This window comes from Haemaphysalis longicornis, unplaced genomic scaffold (assembly GCF_048455015.1).
Source record: "Haemaphysalis longicornis isolate Haplotype H1 unplaced genomic scaffold, Haemaphysalis longicornis Haplotype H1 scaffold_12, whole genome shotgun sequence".
Taxonomy (NCBI): domain Eukaryota; kingdom Metazoa; phylum Arthropoda; class Arachnida; order Ixodida; family Ixodidae; genus Haemaphysalis; species Haemaphysalis longicornis.
In genome coordinates, this window is record NW_027526225.1 from 35,823,227 (window position 1) to 35,850,660 (window position 27,434).

The 27,434-nt window shown below is 50.9% G+C and overlaps 1 protein-coding gene and 1 long non-coding RNA gene across 2 annotated transcripts in view; one reads left to right on the forward strand and one right to left on the reverse strand.

Annotated features, from left to right (window-relative positions):
* Window positions 1-8,318: 8,318 nt before the first annotated feature.
* LOC144161920 (uncharacterized) overlaps window positions 8,319-27,434 on the reverse strand; it is a 94,566-nt gene continuing 75,450 nt past the window's right edge. Inside the window, exon 3 of the long non-coding RNA XR_013320531.1 lies at window positions 8,319-8,397. This is a non-coding gene — a long non-coding RNA (uncharacterized LOC144161920). The remainder of the gene's footprint in view (window positions 8,398-27,434) is intronic.
* LOC144162168 (uncharacterized) lies at window positions 21,218-26,783 on the forward strand. Its single transcript, XM_077692648.1, has 2 exons — window positions 21,218-21,880; window positions 26,214-26,783. Exons 1-2 carry the CDS (start codon window positions 21,218-21,220, stop codon window positions 26,781-26,783), a joined length of 1,233 nt encoding a protein of 410 aa, XP_077548774.1.

Consider the following 27,434-nt stretch of genomic DNA (forward strand, 5'->3'; position numbering starts at 1 on the left):
GGTTGACGTTCGGTGCTTTTGGATTCCGCCAGTCTCCTCACATTGTGCGGCATTGTACCCTTAAATCCCCGTTTCTTCTCATTCTATACGTGACATTTTGCACAAGTTCAAAAACGTTTAGCATACTACCACTTAATGCGCTGACACAAAAAGTTAGGCTCTTTAACTTAAGTGAAACAACACCAACATCAACAAAATCATAGAAAAAGTGCAAAATCCCCAATTTATGCTTAGAACACCATCTAATGTTGAGGCTTGCATTACAAAAGTGGTGAAAACTTTCTTTAACTAACTCTTCTAACGAACCAGGCAATGTGTACCGTAAATATTGTTGAACATAGTAGGAATGTGCAGTCGGAATTATCCATGCCTCGTTGTGGCGTGCTCGTAGGACATGGATATTTTGTCGCTTTTTAGCCAGCGAGACTAAGACGTTTTCATTGCATTGTGCCAATCGTTTGTAGGTTATCAACAGCCTCTAATTAAATAAACAGTACACTCAAAGAAGATAATACTTAAAAAAAAGGTTTTCAGTAAAATGAAAAAGTGAACGTTCGGTATGTTGCGGACAGCTTTTTTTTGTAATAGATGCAGCTTTGGCAAATTTGACACGTCCGTCTTGCAGCAAACAAGACTACAGTAAGAAGACGAAAATGCTAAGCAGTTACACAATAAAATCTTCACCTTTACTCAACAAATATCTCTCATTTCAGCAATAATTCACGCAGCAGGTGACGCTTTTAATTGCAGATAGTGAATGTGCTCGTTGCACATTAAACTGAAGAAAAAACACTCGTAGAATTTTTACAAAATGGACCATCTCTATCAGTGTGCTCCCTAAGTTTACACTTATTGGTGCTACTGGTTTTCCTTTAGGCGAATACAAGACAAGCAGTATGCAAGACAAGTAGTATACAATACAAGCGAATACAAGACAAAGCAAGACATGTCAAGCAGTTGCTTTGTATCTCTAATTCTTTTTCCGAAAAGCCTGTAGAAAAATGGATACCGTGACTGACTACGCTTAAAATGTACCTGTTACCTTGTTCCTTGTGCCAAACGAGAAAGCCGACCTTTTCGTTACATTCAGAAGATTAAACTGTCGGACAGCATTAAGCAAACATGATCATTGATTGATGTGATTTATTATAAGCTTTAACGCGCCGACGCTCCACAGGCTATGAGGCGCGCCGTGGTGGAGGGTTGAGGACTAATTTTCACCCCATATAGTTCATACCACAAGCTAGGTGCAGCACTGTGGAGGCTACACTGTTGTCAACGCGCGCCTACTGAGGATGCCTAACCCGCCGTGAAGGGGGTCCTGAAAGGACATTCCCTTATCCCCTCTCGGCAATGCCCCGGCGCCTTTTCGCGCTTCCTTCGCGTTGGTTAAGTACCCTGAGGGGGTGGGCGGTTGACAACAATAAAACCTCCAAAGTGCTGCACCTAGCTTGTGGAATGAACTATAGGCCTCTAACGTGCGCGGAAAGCAAGACCACACGGGCGTTTTTTTTTTTTTTTTACTTTTCCCTTCCTCCAGAAAAGGGGCCGTAGGGGCCTGGAATGGAACCCGCGTCCTTGGGCTCAGCAGCACACCTTAGCCACCGAGCCACCACAGCGGGTCAACGATGACCTTCATTTATTGATTCTACGTAGCGTCATCGTCCCAGGAATATTTCTGAAGGTATTCGTACATGATCAGTACAAAGCAAATTGAAATCAAAGCAAAACCTATTACAATTTTGCAATGCATCTGCGGGGCAATAAACAGAAAACAAAAACGAAGAAATGCCGCGGAAACTTCAAAGCTCGTACATACGCGCTCGAAAAACATTGACGGAAAAACTAACGATATGGCAATGAAATCGATAACGCTTTAGTGAGCAGATGGTCCATGAAAAAGAGTTCCAAAAGACAACGCTGTAGTGAAAATATACATTTAGTCCCGGATTTCATGCACCAACATTTTAAAAAAGAGCAATAGAATTACTAAAAAAAAAACCTAGTGCCGAATGTTTATAGTATAGTGGAGTAACGGACAGTGCGTTTTTCGTAATTAAACTTTCATAATTACTTGTAATTAGCTGTCTAACTCTACATGGGCTCTTCTAGCCAATAAAGTGTTAGTTGGGCACCTGTCAGCGACGAACTTAATGCGCACTCATGTATCCTGACTTTAACTCCTCGAAATATGAAAAATACCATATGACGGCGGTCCCTCCCACCTCGTAAGGCAATGGCCTCAAACAGGCTGCCTCTGAGTTACCCATAATTACACAAAGAAAAGAAAGAAACAAGAAATCGCGGCCGTGTTTGTGCCTTATCTACAACACGCACCTCGCGAAACATGCTGTAGCGGCTCCTTCCTTGCGTGTCATTATCAAGGTGAGCGGTGTCTCTTCGGGCAGGTGACAGGGGAAGCATTTGCTCTCAATCGGCTTATTTGAGGGCACTGCTTTTTGAGGCGGGCAAGAGCACCATCATGTGGTATTTTTCCTATTGCATGGGGTTTCTTTATCATTCAGAATAAATCAGCCCGCAATTAGTTCGTCGCCGAAAATACCGTAGTTAGATGCCTCTCGAGGGTACCCACAAGTGCCTAATTGACACTTTATATGGGTTCGAAATGTACTTCTCAAGTTAAATGAGAAATTACAACAAATAATTAACCCTGATTACCCGAAACATTCTGTCCGCTTCTCCACAGTAATGAAAACATTATATACAAGGTTTTCTTCGAGTAACGCCATTGCTCTTTTTTTAGGTCTTGGTGCATGATACCTGGACATCCTGTTTAACACGTAGCACATCGACGCTAACAGAAGTAGGGAGAAAAAGGAATGAAATACGTAACCTTTCTCCGAGAATACAAATGATTCAAACCTCACCTTATTAATCAAAACAGTCTGTAAACGCCAATATTACTGGTAGTTGCTTCCACTCTAATTGTATTATGGTAATAAAAGAATTCGGTTGTGCGGCAGTGCGACAACGTATAGTTCCAACCTTGTGCGAAAGATCAATGCGTCGTCAAATGTAAGTCGGAGGGCGTAGTAGCGCGTTTTAACATCTGTGTTTTTGCGATAAATTTTGAGGAGCAAGCAAAATGAGCAACCTTTGGCTCGGAAGCAAGCTATCACATCACTAGCGTATTTTGTATGACGGTAACAGCAAACAGGCGCTTATAACGAGTTGCATAGTACAGGACCACTTGAAGTGCTCCTGTTAGTTTTTCAGTGCGTGGGAAGCTAATTTGTGCTGCGTATATGAGTTTGGATATCACCAGAGAAGTGCAAAGAAGCTTTATGGACGGTGTTACAGCTTTAAAATATCGCTTCAATGGACCCAGCATGCGGTTAGCATGTGATATAAAGTAAATACATGTTTGTTCATGTAAAATTAGAAGGTTAAAATGTACCAAAATATTAGTAAGAGGAACAACCGATAGTGCAGTACTGTAGATATAGGCTGGAGGAACTGATGCAGCTGGAAATGAAGAGGGCATATCTTCGCATTTACTTGGAATAAAGCTCATTTCTCATGTAGTGCACCAATCCAAGATGTGGGGAAGATCAGTGCGGTGTGATTAGTACTATGACTCCTCGGTAAAATATGCACTGATCAGCAAAAAGAATAATTGATGAGGTATTAGTGTCATGAAATTTAGGAAACAAACTAGAAACAGGGCAGGCCCTAATACCAATCCTTGGTGTACCCCTCACATAGCTGAAATTAAGAGAAAACAACGATCATTAGCGAACATATACTGTGAAGATTATCAAAAAGTGGTTTCCGTCTATGTTAGCTTATTAGGTTTTCTATCAAAGCTTTTCGTTAGGTTTTCGATCAAAACTTTATCTAGAGCTTTCCATTATATAAATAAATACGATCTACTTCCGAAAACTTCTGGACAAGGAATAAGACATCGTTATTGAGGGATAATAGCTGTGTTTCAAAAGAATACAACTTTCTATATCCCGGTTGATATGGTATGAAAAACAGCAGGAGTCCACAAAACATGTCGGGTGCTGAATTATTATATGTCCCACGATCTTTCTTGGTAGACTGGTTAGAGACATGATTTCATAATTGATCGGTGGGTGCGTATACCCAGATTTCAAAGTGGAACCTTCTTACCTATCAACCAGTTCCCATAGGAATTTCAGTCTTTCAAGCTTGTTAATATATTTTACACGAACTGATACCAGTGTAAATTGTGGTATCTTAGATATGACGCATCTCATTCACCCGCCTTGTCCATGCATGCATGCATCCCTCCATCCATTCGGCGTCGTCGTTGTCCGCGCCAGCTGCGCATGCGCTCTCCGCGGCTCTCACCGCAGCGTTATCTGCGGGTTAGCGCTCGCTCCTTGCAATGCCAGCTGTGCGTCGGCACGCTCTAGTTCTCGGTTAACGCATGCGCATGCGCTGTTCTCTCTCATTCCCTTCACCGTTATGCGGCGGTATACGACGCGGTACCTGCGCCGCTCCGCTCCGTCGTTCCAGCGCCGGTGCTCCGATGTCCAACGCTGCTTTGAATGGAGACTAACAAGCCCGCTATTGCGATGGTCGGCGCAACCGCAACAAGCACGGGCCAGCCCAATAACAGAACTGCTAGCACCACCGACGATGAGGCTGGAAAGCGACATGCACGGGATGCGGGAACCCCGTAGTAGACGGAAATGCATCGTACGCGTTCATGGCACGTTTCGCGCGATGGGAGAATCAACCCAACGGAAACGCCGAGGGAAAAACACGATGCGTCGCATCTACACATGGTTCCCGCGAGGGGAGGTGGGCGTAATTTTTAGATGCAGAGCATCTGATTCACTCGCCTTGTCCCTCCGGCGTCGTCGTCGTCGTCGTCGGCGTTGTTCACCCCTCCCCAATTCTCGTCGCCGCGCCAGCTGCGCTCTCCGCCGCTCACCCCCTCTCCTCTCCGATAGCGAACACTCTCTCGCGAGGGGCATTGGATTGGATTCGATTGGATTGGCTTGGCTTGGATTGGATTGGATTTGGATTGGATTGTATTAAAGTGGATTGTGTTGGATTGTGTTGCGTCATAGGCGCGGCACGTTGCGTCATAGCTGCGGCACGTTGCGTCATAGCCGCGGCAGACGCGCTGCGGCCGGCGCATGTGCAGTACTCTCCCGCGGTTTCCTTATAGGCGCGCTGCGCATATAACTGGTGTGCCGTTCTCCGGCGTAGCAACATCCACGCTTGGCTCAAACTAGGTCTGAGTCCACGCCGCTTTACAAGTACGCCAACGTCGTCATCGACTGGGACCGGCTTACGCAGTCCCCTCAACGTTATGCGCGCTATAAAACGGGGTCCATTCGCCGCTCCGCCTATGCGTTGCATCTACACAGGGGTTCCCGCGAGGGGAGGTGAGAGTTTTTTGGATATTTAAGCGTTAATATTAACAACTTCAGCAGACCCAGCAAACTTCCAGTCAATCAATTATTCTTACAATGCCATCAAAGTCTAAAGTTAGTAGGTAGATTAGAAGCATAAGTTTACAAATGTACTGTTGAAAGATACTTTACAGACGGTGGAACAAGCCTGCCTCGATATTTAACTAAGCACGTGGGCATATTGACACATGATAATACAGCTTCATGTAGAGATCTTGTCGATCTCTCAGTCTTGATTATTGTGCTCGAATTTGTTCGTTAGCCGTGAATAAAAAGTGACGTTATGAAACTTGCTCCTGAAGCGAAACTTTCTATGCTTCACTGATAGCGACCGTTCCGTCAAAAAAACCGAGTGAAGGAAGGCCAACACTGCACAATGGTCTTTAAGAAATAATGGTAATAAGGAAATACATATCAAGCACCTAAAACGCTTTCCATGAACGCAATCAAAACGGATTCATCACGTTTGGAAGTCAACATCCTTGTGATAGCGCCATTTAAAGCAGTTTTGTTCGAAGCAGTTTGAGGCAGTTTCGAGTAAAAATGAAGCTTTCTGGGTCTCACTTATGGACGACGAGATCCAAGAATAGAATAACCTAACGACGCAAAGTCCGCAACCGCAACTAAAGCGAATTTACCTTTCATGAGAAAGCTGAGTATTTCAATCGTCGTTGTCGTTCACAAAAGGTGTTTGATTTTTCCCTTTTGGTTGCTTTTTAGCCATTCTGCTATTCTGCTTGAGCCTTGACCAAGCTTCCGCCTCTCCGAATGACTATGCCTCTTAAAAAGCCCACGCTTCGTGTTTTGAACCATTTTTACCGTTTGGTTATGACCTTTAAATTTCAATTTCAGAGAATGACTTTTTTTAGGATTTGTGCTAACGAAACAACGCCGCATACTATTGTAAAAATACAAGTTTTCTTTAATCAAACATTTATTTTGGCCGTATACTAAGTACTAATTTCGTACGATCACTACATGTTGATAAATTGCAAAGAAATCCGCTTATCGTGGTTTCAAATGTTCAGTAGGGACCTATATTCATAATCTGGCTTTCGAATCAGGCAGGCATTATAGAGCTACGAAGGAACACAGGGTCCATGTCATTCATAAAGCCAGTGACAAAAACGACAACAACTATGGCCGGATATCTCTTTTAAGTGTTTGCCAGAAAGGATGACAAACAATTTTCCCAAGTTCCACATTTTCCTGAGGAACAACAGACATTTACTTAATCCCAAGTATGTTTTTCAAGGCATGATACATCCAGACAACTTTAGTGCCGTTGATGGAACGTATAGCAGAAAATATTTATGGTATATTGATATAGCTCATCGCATAGCCAGCGAAGGATTTCATTTCCTCCGTCATAACATATTCCCCCATTGTTTGCCAGATTAGGTGATCGCCCTTTAAGATTCATAACCTGTTACTCAAAGAATGGAACACAGTTCGTATGCATACGTAGCCAAAAGTCTTCTTCTCTTTATATATTGAGCGATGTGAAATGGCAGCCTCCTGGGATTACAATTGCTTAGTGTTTATTATATGATATAAAAAGTCCACCGCACTCCCAACTAGTTTGTTTATACCAATGGAAGTATCCTGATTTTTATTGCCAGTGACTTTTTACTACAGGGTAATAAAATGAGAAAAATGAAATATCTGATTTAAAAAAGTATTATAGTTATTCCAGTTTATCAGAAAGCGGTGCCATCTAGAGTAAATCAATGTTTTCGCACTTTGCCACAGTATCTCGTCCTCTGACCGGTATACTGAACATGTTGACGAACCTGAATTCTATAATAACACTATCTTGTACTTTTTGTACAAATACTCATGCGCAATCTCATTGCAAACGCCTGTCGGTTACATAGACACATCATTCTGGTGCACACCATTCATGCTGGTAAGTGTAAAAATTCAGTTGTAATATGTTCTATTCGCGCCTGAAGTGCAATATTGTCCCGTGACAATTGGCCGGCTAGGTGTCCCGTGACATTATTTCAGGCTTCTATTCAGCCTTCAGCCTTCTATCAACATAATTGATACAATTGTACTTCAGAACACAAGTTTTTGACATTTAACACGCGCTTACAGTATGTCAAGTACTCGAGACTTATTTAAAAATTTTAGCTCATTCGATTTGGACATCAGTGAGTATTAACCTGGTTCATTTTTTAAATTTTATACAGATACGTTTTACTAAAATATCATTGCTGCGGCACGGATACAGCTTTCGGCATCAAAGAACTTGCTCCTTCGTTCTTCTCCTGCTTTTTACCCAACACAGCACGCAATCTTTAAAGTACAATGCTTTTCCGATACGCAATATTCTTTTCGGATCAAAATATAGCTTGTCATAAGCATTTCTGTGATGTCTTCTCTAACTTCCTATAAACATCGTAGATACTATGGTGTTTTCTTTCACACATTTGATGTATTGACGCTTGCAGTTTTAACACGGTAGACTGATAATTGCACCAGAATGCCTAATAATGCTTCAATGAGCATGCATTGCCTTAATGGATGCCACTGAGAGAGCATTGAGAAAATGTTTTTTGTTTTCGTTTAATACCTTCATGTTGCTTAGAGTGAAGTGCAATCTTACAGCTAATGAATTCAATTATTATATTGCCTGCTTTTATTTGCCGTTAGGTCTTGTGTGAATACTGCAAACACTGCGGCCCTACACAACGGCTCCACGGTCATTGTCAAGCTGCTATTTCCAGATGTTAGCCCGGGAGATCATTCATAGTTGTAGCTTGTGTGTCTGCTAAATAAAACTGAACTTCAATAATATAGTAGACATTACAAGCAAGGGAGTGCAAAATCTACCAAACTATAATGGCACGCAACACGAACAAACAAATTGAAGATAGCTCATGAATGTTGTTCTACTTGCCTCCTTCCTGTACATAAAATGTAGCACATTTGTATCGAGAATTATACCCGAAAAGGGTGTACACACGAGGCTGTACCCCTGAAAGAAGAAAATAGGTGTAAAATCTCTGTACTTTTACTCACCCAACTACAAACATTTGTATTCTGGTTATTGGAAGAGCTCCACAAGAATCCCTTATGCCGCGTAGATTTGCGTTATTACGTGTCACAGGAATCCACAGGAATTGCGAATCACAGGAATGGCGTTATTAATATATTGTCACAGGAATCCACATAGTTTGGAAAATATTGTACAACGATCGAACGCCAACAAAATGAAAATCCCAAATCACGCATTATTAAGCACATCAATTATTGAGGTGCCTAAGTATTAAGCACCCATTATGGTCAAAAACGCATGAAGCCACCCGCAGGGCACACCATTGTGTTACTTCTCAATTTCAAGAAGTCCGTTACGTTACGCATGTAGATACTGAACGTCCCCTTCGCTGGTTCCAAAGCTGTTTCGAGGAGTTTTATAGCGCAGGAAAATTATATCGTTGCTTGTCCCCCTTCGTTCTTACTACAGAAAATCCCGGACTTGCTCTGTGCTTTTCATCCACTTCATCAAAGTCATTCAAGCTGCCTGCATTATTTCTTGTGCATGAATGCAAATCTGTATTACTTTTGTTCTGAGGCTGCAACAGTTACCAGGTCGTCAACGTAAAATGACTAACCTGGCCACGTCCGCCTTATCGCCAACTGTCTTCTTTTGAAGGTTGCAGTATGGAGAAATTGGTGACAAGTTACATCGAAATAAAATGTAGTCATGCAAAGTTTCCTGGAGGTCATCATCCGCATATTGTGAGGTACTTCGTTTTCTACCACAAAAATACCCTCTCCCTCCTGAAACAAGGGTGTTAGAAAAAATAGTCTGGTTGGTAGCTTCAAATCAGGCAAATATCTACGCGGATATTGGACAACAGGTTTCCTAACAAATTAGCCTGAACGCACGCACCACCTTCTTTTCTTTTGGCTAGGTGTCAAATAAATACATCATGTTCGATGCGCCTTTTCGACGGGCTCTGGACTCTGGTCTTTTTGCAAAAGTTTGGTTCCAAAATTCCCCTGAACTCTCGACGGAACCTCTCCTGAAGCCCACTGAAGAAGAAGGTTGCAGGAATGAAGCACCAAATGGCGCTTCTACAACGTGTTTAGTCCCGACCCGACTCTTCTAGTTGCCCTCAACCCTCAGGCCGCCTCCGCCTCAACGCAGTGGTGTACTACGCCATTCCTAATTACGCGGAGTCGATTCCACGCCAAATCCCTCCACAGAACGGATCGACACAAGCGCAAGCGGGCCACCCTTCGAGCTGACGTGATGAAGACCATTAGTGACAGCAACGCTTTGTTGGACTCCCAGTCTGCGTCTGTCGGCGTGCTTCAAGGATTTTTGAATGTTCTCGTGATGAAGGAATCAGCAGTTCGAGACATAGACAAATAAAATGAAAACACCGCTTATGAGCAGAGTTTAGAACGAGAGTGTGAAGGTGCAGAAGGTATTACGTTTCCATATGTGTGACGAAATCCAAGCTATTCCGAATAATCGCAAAAATTCGTCGCCCACACGAATCAAACGGCCCAATGAACAACGTAGAGCCATTGAGCGCAGTTCGTGTGCACTCAAGCGCCTCTATCAAGCTCCCTCGACTGCAACTAGGCATATTTGACCGAACCATTAAAGGCTGTCGTTCCTTTTAAGGCCAGTATGAGACAACAATACACCGGAACTCGCAGCTCTCAACCATTGACAAGTTTAAATATCTTAAAGGCTACCTAGTTGGTAAGGCACAAGATACTATCAGTGGACTTTCCCTGAATTAAACTAACGACCAGATAGCGGTATATCTACTGGAGGAGTGCTTTGGACGGAAAGACCTTGCGATCAACGACCACATGACTCGCCTCCTACAACTGCAGGCTGATGATTCAGCGCAAGACGTTGGGGCACTGCGACGTCTTTACGGCGAACTGGTAAAAAACGTCAGAAGCCTTGAAGCACTAGGGGTGAAGCAGGAGAAGTACAGTGGTCTACTTAGGGTGGCTATCGAAAAGCGGCTATCTCCTGAGGTTGTATTTCGGTACTGTCAACAGAAGCCTGAGGAACCTGACACTGGTAGCACATTGTCAGCGCTTCTACACTTCTTGAAGAAAGCAGTTCGCAGCAGGAAGGAGGCGATAGAAATCGCATCGGACGGATCAACACTCCAGAAGAAACTCCCCGACAAGGCGCGACCCCACTATGTATCTTCAGCAGCCATCTTTACCACCACTTCTGGAACGGACAAAGAAAAGTGTTATTTCTGCAGTTCTGATCAACACTCCTTTACTGCGTGTGACAAAATGTTAACCCTTGAGGAAAAGAAGAACATACTGAGGCGAAGTGGTCAATGCTTTAAGTGTTGCGAAAAATTCCACCGAGACAAGAACTGTTGGAACGCGAGAATTCTGCGTTGTCAGAACTGCCAAGGCCGACAATGCACGTCCCTCTGCGACCCCAAATATGCTGGTACTTCGTCAATTGACACCCGGAGGCAGTTTGTCACGAAATAAATTCAAGTAACCAGTGCTGTCACTCAGGCCCAAGATACCATTCTTCTACAAAGAGCTAAAGGTTTGGCACGTGGCTCCCCTCAGCCACGACCTGTCCACTGCCTTCTGGACGGCGGTAGTCAACGAACGTTCGTCACGGAAGACACAGCCAAGAACCTGAGCAGCAAGGAAGTCGGAGAGGAGACTCTGAATGTGCAAACGTTCCGAGTCTTGGGCCCATCTAAGCAAACTTTAAGACGCCTACAACTGATTACAAGCCGGCATGACACCGAGGCCATCCTGATCGAAGCCCTCGAGGTACCAACAGTATGCAGTGAAACTCCATTCACAGTTTCTAGTTCGTGCGTGGCAGGGGACATTCGGGATCTTCGCCTCGCCGATGATGGTGATTCCTCAACAGATGACACTATTGAGGTACTCATAGGATCCGACTTTTACTGGAAATCACAACTGGAAAAATTCGGTGGCTTACAAATGGGTTAACGGCCGTTGAGACGTCTTTCGGGTGGACGCTACAAGGCCCGGTAAAAAGCACGGAGAGTACCCGAGACGTGTTTTTCACTGAAGTCATGAAGGTATTGGCCCAGAATTGCAGTGACGACAACGAAAAACTGTCTCAACAGCTGCAAGCCTTTTGGCAGGTTGAGCGCTTAGGTATCCTTAACCAGAATGATGAAGAATCTGTCGAGGATCCACTTCTCACTTAATTCAAAAGAAAAATACAAAAAAAAAATGACAAGTATGAAGTTTGTCTTCCCTGGAAGGATAACGCTCCGGAGCTTGGTTGCAATTTAAAGGAACCGAAAGATTGGCTTGCCAAGCTCACGCGACGTCTTCAGAAAAACGAAGAGCTTCTCATTCGGTACGATGCGACAATACGCGGATATGTTGAGAACAACTTCACCGAACCCGCAATGACACAAGAGGCAGCCTGTCCAGTCTACTACCTGCCGCACCGAGCAGTCATCCGCAATGACAGGGAAACAACCGAGACTCGAATTGTGTTTGATGCGTGATCTAGTTCGCCTGGTAAAATCTCACTGAATAACGTTTTACACTCTGGTCCGAATATAAATCCCTCGGTACTTTCCCTGCTCCTGAAGTTCAGGATGTACAGTCGCCGTGACAGTCGACATCGAATAAGCATTCTTGCAAATTTTGTTGCCAGAGAACAACCGTGACGCACTTCGGTACTTTTGTAATGACCATCCACCGACTCCTGCGCCGACCTTGCCGAAGCACATTGTCTGGAGAATGAACCGTGTTCCCTTTGCTGCTACCTCAAGTCCCTTTCTACTGAGCGTCACGCTACACTATCATTTTCAAACTTCGACAGGTCCGCATGATGAACTTAGAAAGGCCATGCAAGGTCAATTTTATGTTGACGATTTTGTTATGGGTGCCTACTCTACCGAGAATCCTTGTTTTTAAGTGAAAATGCAGCCAAAGCCATCAGCAAAGCAGGCATGCTCCTTAGAAAGTGGACGACTAACGAACCGCAGCTCAAGACCGCTGCTGAAGGGGATAACAACGTTACCTCTGATGTTGAGTTCACAATTTCTCAAAAAAAGAAAGTTCTAGGCGTGTTATGGCACCCAGACGAGGGTACCTACAGGTTCGAGAGGTCTAAAATTATGCAACTGGTAGCCTCAATTGCGCGCATGAAGACGAATATGCTGAAAATCACAGGCAAAATATACGATTCATACGGCCTTACTACTCCATACACACTGAAGGCCAATGTACTGTTTCAGAGGGCTTGGAACAGGAAGGTGAACTGGGACTGAAATTTGCCGGAAGAATTAAAAAACGAATGGCACAAGTAGTGCGAAGACCTTCGCCTTCTTAACGTGATACAGATACTCCGCTTTGTGCTGTCAAATAAATCCAGCGAAACAACCTTCCACTTGTTCTCTGATGCAAGCACCTCAGCTTATGGACCTGCAGTCTACATGCGAGTCGAAACTACCGGTGATATAACGACTAGACTGCTCGTCGCCAAAACAAGAGTCGCCCACGTGGAAACACAGACCCTACCAAGGTTTGAACGTTTTGGGGTTCTAACAGCAGTTCGGTTGATGTGAACCATACAGGAGGAGTATGGTACCCGCTGCCAAGTTTCGTTCTGGACAGACTCGTCTGCAGTTCTGGGATGGTTGAACTCGAGCCCAGGAAAGTGGAATACGTTCGTGGCAAACAGAGTGAGTGAGATTCATTCCCTAACCGATATTGAACAGTGGCGTTACAGGCAGACAGATCAGAACCCTCCAGATTTATTAACGCGGGTAATATCGGCTAAAAAATTTCAAAAAAGCAAACGTTGATGGGAAGGATCTGAGTGGCTGCTCAAAGGAAACAAATGTCCAAATGGAACATTTCGCGGTGAGCAGTATGCGGAAACCACAGAAGAAGGAACCCAAGTTTTACCCGTAACTGAAAAGAAGGGCTCCGAGCTTTTTGACCTTGCAAAGATCAACAACATGACAAAGGTCTTGAACATCACGGCTTGGATAATGCGGTTTGTCCTCACTTCTTGCAACCGTCGCGGAGAAATAACTGGACCCCTACTCACATGCGAAACTCAAAACGCCAAGAAAGTTTGGATTGATAAAGTTTGTAGCGGCAAGCCACAGTGCCAGCAGCAGCTGCGGGACGCAGGCCCACGGGCGCGCTCACCCGCCAGAGGGCTCGCGCGCCCCTGGCATCAGTAGATAGAGACCCCACGGCGTTCGGAATAAACCGGCCTTGCTACGTGGTCTGGTCGTCTCTGTTTCAACGCCTCCGTGGCATGCGCTCTACAGTTGGTGACCCGGACGTGATATCCCTCCCAGCGAAGTTGTAGAGGCATGTCCAGCAACGACCACAACCACCGAGCACCGCAAGCAGCTGGCAACGAGATCGCCACCCTGGCCACCCACTTGCTGCCGTATTGGGAACACAAACCGGCCATCTGGTTCCTCCAGGCCGAGTCACAGCTCGCGCTGTCTGGCATCACCTCCCAAGAACGCAAGTTTCACTACGTCGTAGGATCTCTACCCGCGACTGGTGCGGAAGAGGTTGCGGACATTCTCGCCTCCTTCATACGCAACCCTCCAGCAACGGCCTACGACCAGCTTAAAGCCGCGCTCCTCGAGCGTACAGCAGCATCTGAGCGCACGTGCCTACAGCAGTTACTTTACACCGAAGAGCTCGGCGACCGCAGACCGAGCCAACTCCTGCGGCGCATGACCCAACTCCTTGGCGCACGTGCTGAAGCCATGGACGGCGCATTGCTGCGCGAGCTCTTTCTGCAGCGCCTACCTGCGAACGTGCAAATGGTCCTCGAAACAGCGTCATCCATGGATCTCCCTTCGCTCGCGTCCCTGGCCGACAAGGTAATAGAAGTAGCCAGCACAGCTTCACCTATTGCTGCTGTGACCACGATGCCAGTATCACCTGCTCCTCGCACGACGCCAGCTCCTGTCGACGAAGGTGCGTCTGCGTCGCCTGCCAGTGTCGATCACCTGTGCGAACGACTGGAGCAACTCGTCGCGGCGACGAGGCGAAAAAGCTCAACACATTCTGCTCGCTCGTCACGCCAACGCGACCGCTCATCTTCCCGACGCCGTGATGCCGTTCGTGGACGCAGCCCTACATCAGCCCCCGGTGTATGCGTCTACCACCGCCGTTTCGGCGCAGACGCTCACCACTGCCTCTTGCCGTGCTCATAAACGGGAAACGGCCCGGCAGACCGCTAGCGGCGACGAATGGTTCTGGCCCCATTAAAGAATGTCGCCTGTTTCACATCGTCGATCGCACCACCAGACAAAAGTTTCTCGTCGACACGGGAGCGCAAGTCAGCGTCTTGCCAGCTTCACGCCACGACCGCACCTCCAACGCAGTCTTCTACCTCCAGGCAGTGAACGGCACGCGCATTCCCGTTTTCGCGCAGCGATCCCTGACTTTGAACCTTGGTCTTCGCAGAACTTTTCGGTGGATTTTCGCGGTCGCGGACGTTCGCTCTGCCATCCTTGGTGCGGACTTTCTTACTAAACATGGCCTCCTAGTCGACGTCAAGTGACGGCGACTTCCCCACGCCAAAACCCTCCTCTCAGTTCAAGGCGTTGTAGCGACAGCAGCTGCTAACGTAGCGCCTTCCTGCGCTACAGTTGCTGAAGAACCGTTTGCCGCACTGCTAAAGGAGTTCCCCACCGTCACGTCACCACCCGAATGAACTCAGCCTGTGACTCACGACGTCCGTCATCATATCACCACTACCGGACCACCCGTTTTCTTTCATCCGCGACATCTCGCTCCCGACAGACTCAAGATCGCCCGTGCAGAGTTCGAGCACATGCTGGAATTTGGCATCGTCCGACCTTCTTCCAGCCGCTACGCATCACCCTTGCACATGGTACCCAAGAAGAACGGTGACTGGCGACCTTGTGGCGACTACCGATTCTTGAACCTCTCCACCATCCCAGATCGGTACCCCCTTCCCAAAATACAAGATTTCACTGCCAGTCTGCACGGTGCCACCATATTTTCAAAAATCGACCTTGTACGGGCGTACCACCAGATCCCCGTAGCTGAGGAGGACATATACAAGACGGCCATAACAGCACCTTTCGGCCTTTTCGAGTTCCTCCGAATGCCGTTCGGTCTCAGGAACGCTGCCCAACGTTTCAGCGTTTCATCGATACAGTGACGCGCGGACTGCCCTTCGTCTATGCTTACGTGGACGATCTGCTGGTAGCAAGTACGTCCCTAGAGGAGCATCTTCACCATCTCCGCATTCTCCTCGAACGCTTAGCTGCCCATGGCGTTGTCATCAACGCAGCGAACAGCGAGTTCGGTGTTCCCGCCCTCGACTTTCTGAGACATCGACTGGATGCGACAGGCATTCGGCCCCTCTCCAACAAGGTCCAGGCTATTCTTGACCTCCCAACTCCAACGTCGGTCACCAAGCGTCACCAGTTCCTGGGTCTGGTAAACTACCGTCGCTTTATCAGGAACTGCGCCACTCTGCTTGAGCCTCTCGACCGCCTGCTTTCCGGGAAGCGCTCCACCCCTGAATTGGACTGGAACGCAAGTGCTGAGGCAGCCTTTCATGCCATAAAACGTGCGCTGGAAAACGCCGCTCTCCTCGCTCACCCAAATCCAGGCCATCCACTCGCGCTGATCACGGACGCCTCGAGTTCTGCTGTGGGAGCTGTCCCCCAACAGCACGTAAATGGGGCGTGGCAGCTCTTGGCCTTCTTCTCAAAACGTCTAACCCCACCGCAGACCCGGTACAGTGTCTTCGGGCGTGAACTTTTGGCAATGTATCTGGCTGTGCGTCACTTCCGACATCTTCTTGAGGGTCGTCAGTTCACCATCTTCACTGACCGCAAACCCTTGACGTACGCCATCAGCCGGCCCGACACCCATTACACGCCACGAGAAGTGCGGCAACTTGCCTACCTGTCCGAGTACACGACGGATATCAAGCATGTCAGTGGTGTTGACAACACAGCTGCGGATGTTCTAAGCCGCGTGGACGCCATTGCCTCCACTTCGCCGCTTGTAATTGCACCCGACCTCCGCTGGCTGGCTGCTGACCAAGCAGACGACACGGAGCTGAGCTGCTGCGTCTTCGCACATCTGCAACTGCGCTCCAGCTCGAAAACATGACACTCGACGAACAGCAGATGGTTTGCGACTTGTTGACCGGAAAGCCACGACCATTGGTACCCAAAACCTGCCGTCGCGAGCTCTTCGATGCCCTGCACAACATGGCCCATCCTGGGATTCGAGCCACGCAGAAACTCATCGCGGCTCGTTTTGTCTGGCCTTGAATGAACGCTGATGTTCGCGACTGGGTTCGCGCGTGTGCACCATGCCAACGCGCAAAGGTTCACCGGTATCCAGTTCCGCCGGCCAAGACGTTCCTACAACCTGATGAGCGCTTCGCCGTCGTGCACATTGACCTCGTCGGTCCCTTGACCCTTTGCCAAGGCTACCGCTACCTACTGACTTGTGTGGACCGATTCACACGCTGGCCTGAAGCCACACCACTACCCGACATCTCCGCACCCACGGTAGCGTCAGCATTCGTGTCGACGTGGGTAGCGCGCTTCGGATGCCCATCATCCATCGTCACCGACTGCGGACGGCAGTTCGAGTCTGCTTTGTTCGCCGAGCTCCTTCACCTCCTCGGCACGACTCGTTTGCGTACGGCAGCGTACCGGCCACAAAGAAATGGACTCGTCGAACGCTTTCACCGCCAACTTAAGGCCGCGCTCACACCACACGACTGCTCAACAGGGTGGGTCCAGCGCTTGCCCCTCACACTTCTGGGCATACGCACCGCCTTCAAAACTGACCTAACGTTTTCTTCGGCTGAACTCGTTTTTGGAACCCAGCTTCGACTACCAGCCGACCTGTTCGAGGTACCGTCTCAAGCATCTTCCGCCGCGGACTACGTGAAATCGCTGATTGATCCTCGCTGACCTTCGACCGCAGCCTACACGGCAACGAAAACCCAGAGGACCTTATCTGCTTCCAGACCTTGAACAGGCAACACATGTGTTTGTGCGGTACGGACCCGTGCGCCGCCCATTGCAACCACACTACGTTGGCCCTTTCCCTGTAGTAGAACGAGACTCGTCAACATGTCATCGGCATCAATGGCTCTCACGACAACATAGCCCTAGAGCGCCTGAAGCCGGCATACGTCACCGCCGCCGACATCAACCCTATGAGTCCTCCCACTGTGGCTGCACACCCCCGTGACCACCATGTATGTTGGGGCCATTAGAGCGTCACACCAGCTCCTCTCTTCGGGGGGAGCCCTGTAGCGGCAAGCCACAGTTCCAGCGGCAGCAGCGTGACGCAGGCCCACGGGCGCGCTCACCCGCCGGAGGGCTCGCGCGCCCCTGGCATCAGTATATAGAGACCCCGCGGTGTTCGGAATAAACCGGCCTTGCTACGTGGTCTGGTCGTCTCTGTTTCAACGCCTCCGTGGCATGCGCTCTACAAGCTTAAGAATGGGCGTTTGATTATCAATATTTGAACCATCGAGTGATCCCCACATTTTTGCCCTACCATGATCAGGATCGCTTGACTAGAGTGGGAGGACGGCTACAGAATTCCGACTTCACGACCAGCGCGCAACACCCAAACGCACTTCCTCCAGACGACGAATTCACAAGATAAATAATTGAAAACGAGCACCGATCGCTTTTTAGCCGGCGTTTGAAATACGTTGGTGCAGTTACGTGAACGATGTAGGACCTTCAGAGGTCGTAAAATTGTTAAAAAAGTGATCCGTGAGTGCACTACATGCAAGAAACTCAGCGAAGTCAATGAGCGAGCCCTTCGCCCACCTTCCAAAGAATAGAGTCACCTAATTCGAACAGTCAATTATCATTGGAGTTGACTTTACTGGACCACTGTACCATCGAGAAGGAGACGCAGCCAAGAAATATTACGATGCCGTCTTTACTTGTGCCGTCGTGCGAGCAGTACACCTCGAGCTTGTGCGAAGTCTCAACACGCAAGACTTTTAAATGCATTCCGTCGCTTTACAGCCGGGAGAGGAATTTGGAAGACCGTATATTCAGACAACCGCCTCACTTTAAAAAGACCTTCGAAAGATTGGAAAACTATTTGGAGGACGATACGAGATGAGTGAATTTTAGAGAAAACCATATCCACTGGAAATTCATAGCCGAACGAGCCGCCTGTTGGGGCGGATTTTGGGAAAGACACAAGAACGATCAAGCAATCACTGAGAAAAGTTTTCAGAGCCAATTGTTTTGGCTATGGTGAACTCTACACTGTACTTATAGAAGTTGAGGCCATTGTAATATCTCGCCCACTCACTACCTTTTCAGCATCCCTAAAGGAGGAATTCTTAACTCCAGCCCATTTTTTGATCGGCAGAAGACTGCTGTCTGTACCGGAAGGTGGATGTCATCAGAAGAAGAATTTCGGGGACACTGGCGACAAAGGAAAGAGATACTAAATCCCTTTGGAGTACGTGATGATTGATTGTGGGAGTTTAACGCGCCGACGCAACGCAGGCGATGAGGCCGCCGTAGTGGAGGGCTCCGGATTAATTTTGACCACCTGGGGATCTTTAACGTGCGCCGAAATCTCGTACACACGGGCGTTTTTGTTTTCGCCTCCATCAGAGAAGCGGCCGCCGCGCTTTGGAGCACGTGACGTACAGACTACATACTTAAGCTGCCATCCGCCTACACTGTACATAATGCATCTCCAAGCGACGCTAAAGCTGGCGATGTTGTCCTCATTTTGAACGAGAAAACACCAAGGTCGCTTTGGGATCTGGCAGTGATTGAAAAAGCTTTGAAATGAGAGCATTTCAGTAACTCACGATATCACCCGCGTTGACGTCCGTAGTCGTAGTCCGCACCCCTCCCCCTACACTATATAAAAAAATACTATCCGGCGCATGGTTTCGATCCCTCGACCCTGCGGGCGGAACGCAATGTACATGGTGCTCTACCCACTGCGCCACAAAGCCCACTTTTTTTTAATACATGGAAATTTTAGAGAGAAGTCAGCCAAGACAATTGACACACAATATAAACACTAACAGACAGCAAAGGGTAAGCACGTCAGTCTAATATAAACAGTAACAGACAGCAAAGGGTAAGCACGTCAGTCTAACAAAGGTCGGCACCAATTCCAAACTCAGGCAAGCAAACGCACGCATCCAAAAGATGCAGCCACTCTGGTGGATCAATCTGCGCAGCGTAAGCGCTCCGTACCAACGCCGCCTGTTCCCGAAAAATGACCTTGGTCGGCCTAGAGGGTTCAGCATGCCGATCAGTCATGCGGCACTTCCACAAGCTAAACAAACCTAGGAGCACAAAAACGTCATACGGCACCCGATTAACGTCCTCAAATGGCAAGAAGCGAATGGTGTAGGGGGTGATGTCAATGTCCTTTTTTAGTGTCCGTTGCAAAACGTCCCAGAAAAACACCGCGTCACGGCACAGCACAAAACAGTGGTCAATAGTTTCTGGTTGGTTGCACAAGCGGCAACTGTCTGACCAAGGGATCGACATTCCTTTGTCTCGCAGCCATGTTTTAACTGGAAGCGTTTGCGAATGAAGCTTAAAGAAAAATGTTTTGGCATTTGGTGGCACGCACATACGCTTGACACGGTCTAAAACATTATTCGTATGGTCCCGTAAGTATGGCTGACGATAAAAAGGCACGGGGAATAGATTATGAATTAAAGTGTGTGGGGAGCGCTTCGGCGCCCCCCGCCGCGAGCTCTGACCTCGGGCCCTCTCCGCCGCCGGCCACCCACCGGCCACGCATGGCCTCCGAGATTCCCCCGCGCACGCTTTGCTGCCGCGGGACCTGGGGACGTCGGGGCACGAGAGATGGCGCTGGCGGACACGACGGGCAGCGGGCAGCGAGGCGAAGGAGGGGGCGGGGTGCTGAAGAACCGCGCGCGGGGACTCGGGACTCGGGAAGGACAGAGTGTTCTGGTGATGGTGTGTGTGTGTATGCCCGGACGGGCGACAGCGCGTTGGAAGATGTAAGTAAAGAGTTCTTTCACGCAACCGCAGTGTGCCTCATTCCTTGGCATGCCGTAGAGAGCAGGCCCACATCTGGCGCCCAACGTGGGGCTGATGTCAAGCCCACCCGTGGACATTTGCTCTCTGCGGCTGCCGGGAAGGGGCCCACTGCGGTTTGGGACGGCATTCCTTTGTTCCGGGAAGGAAGCACCATTTTGGCAGTGGGAGACCAGGGCTTTGAGCCGTGTAGATGCATGTTTGTAAATTAGTTTTGAGGTCAGTGTTTTAGTTTGCTTAGGTTTTACGATGGCTGTAGATGCCTGAAGTTTTTCTTGCGTTTTTTTCTCTGTTGTTCGGGTAACGGCCTGAGTGGTTACATTGCGAGTGTATTTAGCGTTTGTAGGGATATTAGTCGCTTGTGTATTTTGACGTGTTCCTACTGTAGTTTTTTTGTATTTTAATGTGGCTGTAGTTCAGCCCCGTTGGTCCTATGTATTGTCTTGATGTTCCTTTTTTGCTTACATTGTAGATTTGTGTGTGGCGCGTTGCGTATGTAGTTAGCGCGGCTTGCTCTGTATCTTCGCGTCTACAGTTTGGCGTGGTTGAGCCAGCTTTTTGTTGGGTAGTTCGCCGGCAATGGCTCCTACCCCACGGAGAGAGATGGAAGAGACGGAGAAGCCGCGGGGCTCGGGGGGAGACCCAGTGGCCGCTGCGCAGGAGGCTTTTGATCAGTTGCAGCCCGGAGATCTCGCCTCTATGATGAGGCAGATGACCGGGATGTTCGCGGAGATGACCCGAATGCTCGGTTCGGCGACAGCGGCTCCCACCGCGGGTCCTGTAGTGCCAGTCTCGAAGCCGCGTTTGAATATCGAGGTTCCCTCCTATTCCGGCTACGGAGACGTGAAATCCGTTTGCGAATACCTGCAGCAACTGGATTCGTATCAGACTGCGGTAGGCGCATCGGATGAGGATGTGCTGAGGCAAGTCCTGCCCGTAGCACTGGTGGGAACCGCTGCGCGGTGGAGGCGCTGCCAGCCGGCGTTCACGTCGATGGCAGATTTCAAGGACCGATTCCGCGCGGAGTTCCTACCACCCGATTACGAACACCGTATGAGGGACGAGCTTGCACTTCGCACGCAGCACCCTGAGGAGAGCCTCCTCGAGTACGTGCGGGCGATGCAGGAGCTCTACGAACGGGCCGACCCAGCGGCAGCCGACGCGGACAAAGCAGCATGGGTGTGCAGGCAATGCCACCCGCGTTTTAGACCGCACTTGCGGGGTCGGAGTTTTCCTAACCTCGAGGCCCTCGCACAGGAAGCGCGCATAGTTCAGGCGGATCTGCTCGCCGAGCTGCGCTACAGGCTGCCGCCGAGGCCCGGAGAATCGCTCGAACCGGGTTGCGCTTGGTCAGGAGCGCCGGTGCCTAGCGCCCATCAGGCCGAAACAATGGCCGTGAGGCAAGAGACTGCAGTGGGGAACTCCGCCACTCTCAGGACGCTAGACCCGTACTCTTACGAGCAAAGGCGCCGTTCGGGGCTGGAAGACCGCCGATCGACCCCTCGGCAAAACGCCGGCTTTGGAGGACAAGGGGGAGCGAATGGCGGCCACCCAAACTCTTCTGAAAGAAACAACGCAGGCTTAGGAAGGGGGCAGCAGGACGAAGCGGCCCGTTTGTGCTGGTTCTGTCACAAGCCTGGCCACTTTTCCCGTCAATGCCCCGAGAAAATGCGTAGCACGCAGGGAAACTCGGATCTCCGGCGACGGTGAAGGGCGGTAGCTCGTCGTCGCCGGCGGGAAGCGAGAAGAGGGGGCCAGGCAGAGGGGGCGCGAGGGAGCCCCCAGGGCACCCCGAAGCTGGCGTCGACGGGCAACAGGCCCCCTCCGCATGCAGGGCGCAGGGAGACCCCTCTTCGTCTGCCCCATTCATGCGAGTGCAATTAGTCGGTCAAGAGCTTTTTGCACTGGTCGACACGGGCTCGACGGTCTCTCTCATCGGGGACGAAATCTTCGAAGCCTGCCGGAAAAGAAGAATCCGGGTCAGGTCCGCTGGGACACCCTTGAGCTTAGCAGCAGGGTCAGCGAAAGCAGAGGGAGCCGTTAGACTTACGCTCACTTTGGAAGGCAAGAAGCGCAGGCAGCGTTTTGTTTACCTGCCTGGCTTGTCTACCTCGGTTATACTGGGGGAGACTTCCTTTCAAAGGAGGGCATCGTGCTCGACATGGGGAGGAACGGCTACCAGTTCGGGCCGCTAACCCAGTTCTTTCCTTTCGCGAACACGCCGACGCCCGGTTTACGACCGCAGCCGGCAAGCAATCTCTACTGTGCCGCGGAGGGCCAGAGGGATGCGTCAGGAAAGATGAGTGCCGAGGTCGAGGCGATTGTCGCATCTTTTGCAGGATCCAACGATCAGCGCCGAATGTTGGCGGAGACATTGCTCCCCTTTTCGGATTGCTTTACCGAGAGACCTGGCTTCAAAGATGTGCTAGAGCACGAGATAGACACGGGTGATGCTCGGCCATTCCGGTTCAATCCGAGGCCGATAAGTGCCCATAAGAGGAAGCTCCTCGACTGCGCACTAGATGAAATGATCGAGACAGGCGCAGTGAGACCCTCACGAAGCCGCTGGGCATCTCCTGTAGTCTTGGCACTGAAGAAAGACGGTTCAGTACGACTGTGCGTAGACTACAGAAAGCTGAACGCACTGACCGAGAGAGATGCGTACCATTTTCTGAGAATTCAGTCGGTGATAGATCAGCTGGCCAACGCTCGCTACTTCACTGTGCTGGACGCTAGCAGAGGGTACCTGCAGATTCAAATGTCCGAAGCTGACATCGAAAAGACCGCATTCACCTGCCACCGCGGGCTCTTCGAATTTACTCGACTCCCGTTTGGCTTGTCGAACGCTCCTTGTTCGTTCATGCGGCTGATGGACATTGTCTTGGGGGACGCGAGGTACAACTATGCGATGGCCTACCTGGATGATGTGGTGATCTATTCTGAGACTTTTGAGGAGCACCTCGTGCACTTGAGTTCCGTCCTGGAACACATGAGGAAGGCCGGTCTGACGATCAACACAAGGAAAGTGCAGCTGGCATCATCTAAGGTCGATCTGTTGGGTTTTGTCGAGGACAATGGTACCCTGAGACCGAACGATGAGAAGCTCCAGGCCATCCTTAGTAACCCTCGACCACTAGACGTGAAAAGCCTGCAAAGGTTTTTGGGCATGGTTGCTTTCTACAGGCAGTTCATACCGCACTGTACGGAACTCGCACGGCCTCTTTACAAGCTGTTGCGTAAGAACGTAAAGTGGGTCTGGGAAAAGAAACAAGAGGATTCTTTCGTTTCTTTGGCTTGCGCAATAGCGGACACCGCTAGTTTGCGCCTTCCCGACCTGAACAAACCGTTTGTTTTGCAGACAGACGCTAGTGACTACGGTGTGGGAGCTGTTTTGTTGCAGGAACACGAGAGCGAGCTGCGGCCAGTCGCTTTCGCGAGCCGCACGCTCACACCGGCGGAGCGGAATTACTCCGTAACCGAAAAGGAGTGCTTGCCTATCATGTTGGCATTGTCGAAGTTCGACATGTACCTAGAAGGAGCGGTTTTCACCGTGCAGACGGATAACCAGGCACTGACGTGGCTGAAGGGGCTTAAAAACCCCGCAGGCAGGCTCGCGAGGTGGGCGCTGACGTTGCAACGTTACGCGTACACAATCGAGTACCGCCGAGGCTGCACCAACAAGGTAGCCGATGCTTTGTCGCGCGCGCCGCTGGAGGCGGGTGCACGCGCGGCGAGCAGCCCCGAGGGAGGCGGCGGGAGCGCGCGCGCCGAGTTGAGCGGTTTCATCGGCGGCGCGCGCCGCCCCGAGAGGGGGAGGAAAGGGCCGGACGGAGGAGTCGAGGCCGGCCGCAAAGAGAAAGAAAAGCGGCATCTCGCAGCGGCGATTTCTCGTCCCCCGAGAACAGAGGCAGAAAGGAATCTGTCTTGGGGGGAGGTAGTGAGTAAGGAAGAGCTCATTGAGGCCCAGAAAGCAGACGGTCTGTGCCAGCGGGTGCTGAAAAGGCTAACGAGCGGCGTAGCTTGCACCGGTAACGCTGAGGGGTTTGACGCGTATCTGCTGGGCGACGATGGCTTATTACTTCGCTACTTTCCCCAACTGGACGACGAAGAGGCGGTTTCATCCCCCTTTCGAGTCGTGGTCCCGAGGAAGTTGCGGAAACGGTTCATGCGGTACTTTCATGACTCAGCGCTGGCAGGACATGCCAGCGGCAGTAAGACTTACGACAAGTTATGCCGTGTCGCGACCTGGCCAGGCATGAGGAGAGACGTGCTGAGCTATTCCCGCGCTTGCCCTCTTTGCCAGGTAGCGAAGCCGCGCGCTGGGAAGCCTGTGGGTTTCATGAAGCCGGTGGAAAGCAGCTACCCGTGGCAGATTGCAGCGTGTGACGTAATGGGACCCCTTCCAAGATCTGCGTGAGGAAACCAGTTCATCCTGGTTATAACGAACCGCTTTTCTAAGTGGGTGGAGTTGTTTCCCCTTAGAAAGCTACCCTCGGAGCGGCTCTTAGAGAAGCTGGTGGAGACATTCACTCGTTTCGGCTTCCCCTCCGACCTGATCACTGACAATGCTTCGTATTTCACAAGCAAAGTCTTTTCAGACTGTTGTCGAGCGCTGCACATTCGGAACAGGAAAACGAGTCCTTATCATGCTCAGAGCAACATCACTGAGAGGGTGAACAGGAACCTGAAGTGCATGCTAGTTGCGACAACCAAGGAGCATAAGGACTGGGACCCGGGTTTGCCTGAGCTGGCTTTCGCGACTAGGACTACCGTAAATAGTTCAACAGGTTTGACACCAGGTTACCTAAATTTCGGTAGAGAGATCGCTTTTCCAATGGAAAATGCGCTGCTATACGCGGCGGCGGGTAACGCCCCTTCTCTGTCGCAGTACGCGGCTAGGCTCCGGGAACGCCTTTGGGCAGCGCAACGCACGGCTCGGGAGAACCTCGACGTGGCGCGCATGGAGCAAGCCGAGCAGTATAACAAAGGCCGTCGTCACCTTGTGTACAACATCGGTGACCTAGTGCTAAGGAAAACGCACCCACTCAGCAAAGCTGCACGCGGTTTCACTGCAGCGCTCGCACACAAATGGCAAGGGCCATACAGAATTACGGCGCAGACGACTCTGCTCACGTATGAGATGCAGTCGCTTGAAAGCGACGAGCTGGTGGGTCCTGTGCACGTTAGCGATCTCAAGGCCTATCATGTTCGCACTGGCGATGATGAAAGGGGGAGTCCCCCACCGACTGTCAGAAGGATCGGCGATAGGGCTCACATCCATCGCTACGATTTCAGGCCGAGGTAAGAGTTCGCGCCCGCGCGTAACACCTCCGTTCGTTGCAGGAACCGCCGTGGCAGAAAGAATAACACTCGGCGGGGTCCCAACCCCCCTCCGGGTTCAAACCCCAGCCAGCGTCGGCGGGGGCCCCCCGCCGGCAACGGCAACCGGGCCCACCAAGGGGGGGGGGGGGGAACGGCCGTGGACTCCGCCCGGCAGCGTCAGACCTAATGGCCGGGGGGTGGTCAGGGTTGCCCGGGCCACGGCGGCGGGCCCAGCGTCGTCGACCCCCTCGGAACGAAGAAGCTGCGGAGCGCGGCCACCTGGACGGTGGTCGCGGACGGCGCGGCAGTGTCTTACTGCGCGCGGTAGCGTTGGAGGGACCAGGCCCGGCCCGAGCGCGGGGCGTCCCGGAGGGGGTGGCCGCCACCGTTCCGCGGCTTGACGCAGGCGGAGCGGGACGACGAGCCGCCGCCGGCGTTCTCCGAGGAGCAGCGGAGGGCGCTGTGCGGCACCTGCGGCGCCCTCGTCGTCAGCTGGGACGCCCACAGGATCGGCGCCCTGCACCTGGAGCGGACGGCGAGGAACCAGAGGGTGGTGCGGGCCGCAGCTGCCGGCGCGGCCGGCCTTCGTTGGTCGGCGCCGGCCGGGCTAACCGCCGGGCTCGAGGAGGCGGCCGTGCGGGTGTTGATGGCCACACCCCCCGACCTGCTCACGGCCGTCGCACGCGGCCTGGTGTCCGGGGAGCCCTTGGAATGTGCGGCGAACCAGGGGCTGGCGGGTGGCAGGCTCGCGCTCGTCGCCCCACCCATCGGGGCACCGGACCCGGCCCCCAGGAGCCTGCTGGTACACAGCGGGGCGGCCTGGCAGCCGTTTGCGGGCCCTCCGGGGGCGGCCACTGACGCCGGCCCGGGGCACGCGCTCGACTCGCCCAGCCTGACGCCGGAGGACGCCGACGAGATGGACCTATCGGAGGAGACCGCCGACCAGCTGCTTCTGGGGACGGCGGGCGAGGCTTGAGGGGGGGAGAGATGTGGGGAGCGCTTCGGCGCCCCTCGCCGCGAGCTCTCTCCTCGCGCCCTCTCCGCCGCCGGCCACCCGCCGGCCACGCATGGCCTCCGAGATTCCCCCGCGCACGCTTTGCTGCCGCGGGACCTGGGGACGTCGGGGCACGAGAGATGGCGCTGGCGGAGACTACGGGCAGCGGGCAGCGAGGCGAAGGAGGGGGCTGGGTGCTGAAGAACCGCGCGCGGGGACTCGGGACTCGGGAGGGACAGAGTGTTCTGGTGATGGTGTGTGTGTGTATGCCCGGACGGGCGACAGCGCGTTGGAAGATGTAAGTAAAGAGTTCTTTCACGCAACCGCAGTGTGCCTCATTCCTTGGCATGCCGTAGAGAGCAGTCCCACAAGTGTTCGTCATAGCCGTCCTTGAAAGACTAAACAGGTACTCCAGAGAAAACCGCGCAGTAAGGAAATGAAAAGTATCTACAACTTCTGAATGGGAGGCTACGAACGCGCCTTATATCCTTGACTCATTCAAACTACGTCAAGAAGCTGCTGATACAACGCATTCACTACCACCAACTCCCCAAACACTAAACGTTAACGCAATACAACCACCCCCTATGCGACGCATTTACTCTAGTCCCCCTCGCGGGGAGATGGGCCCAA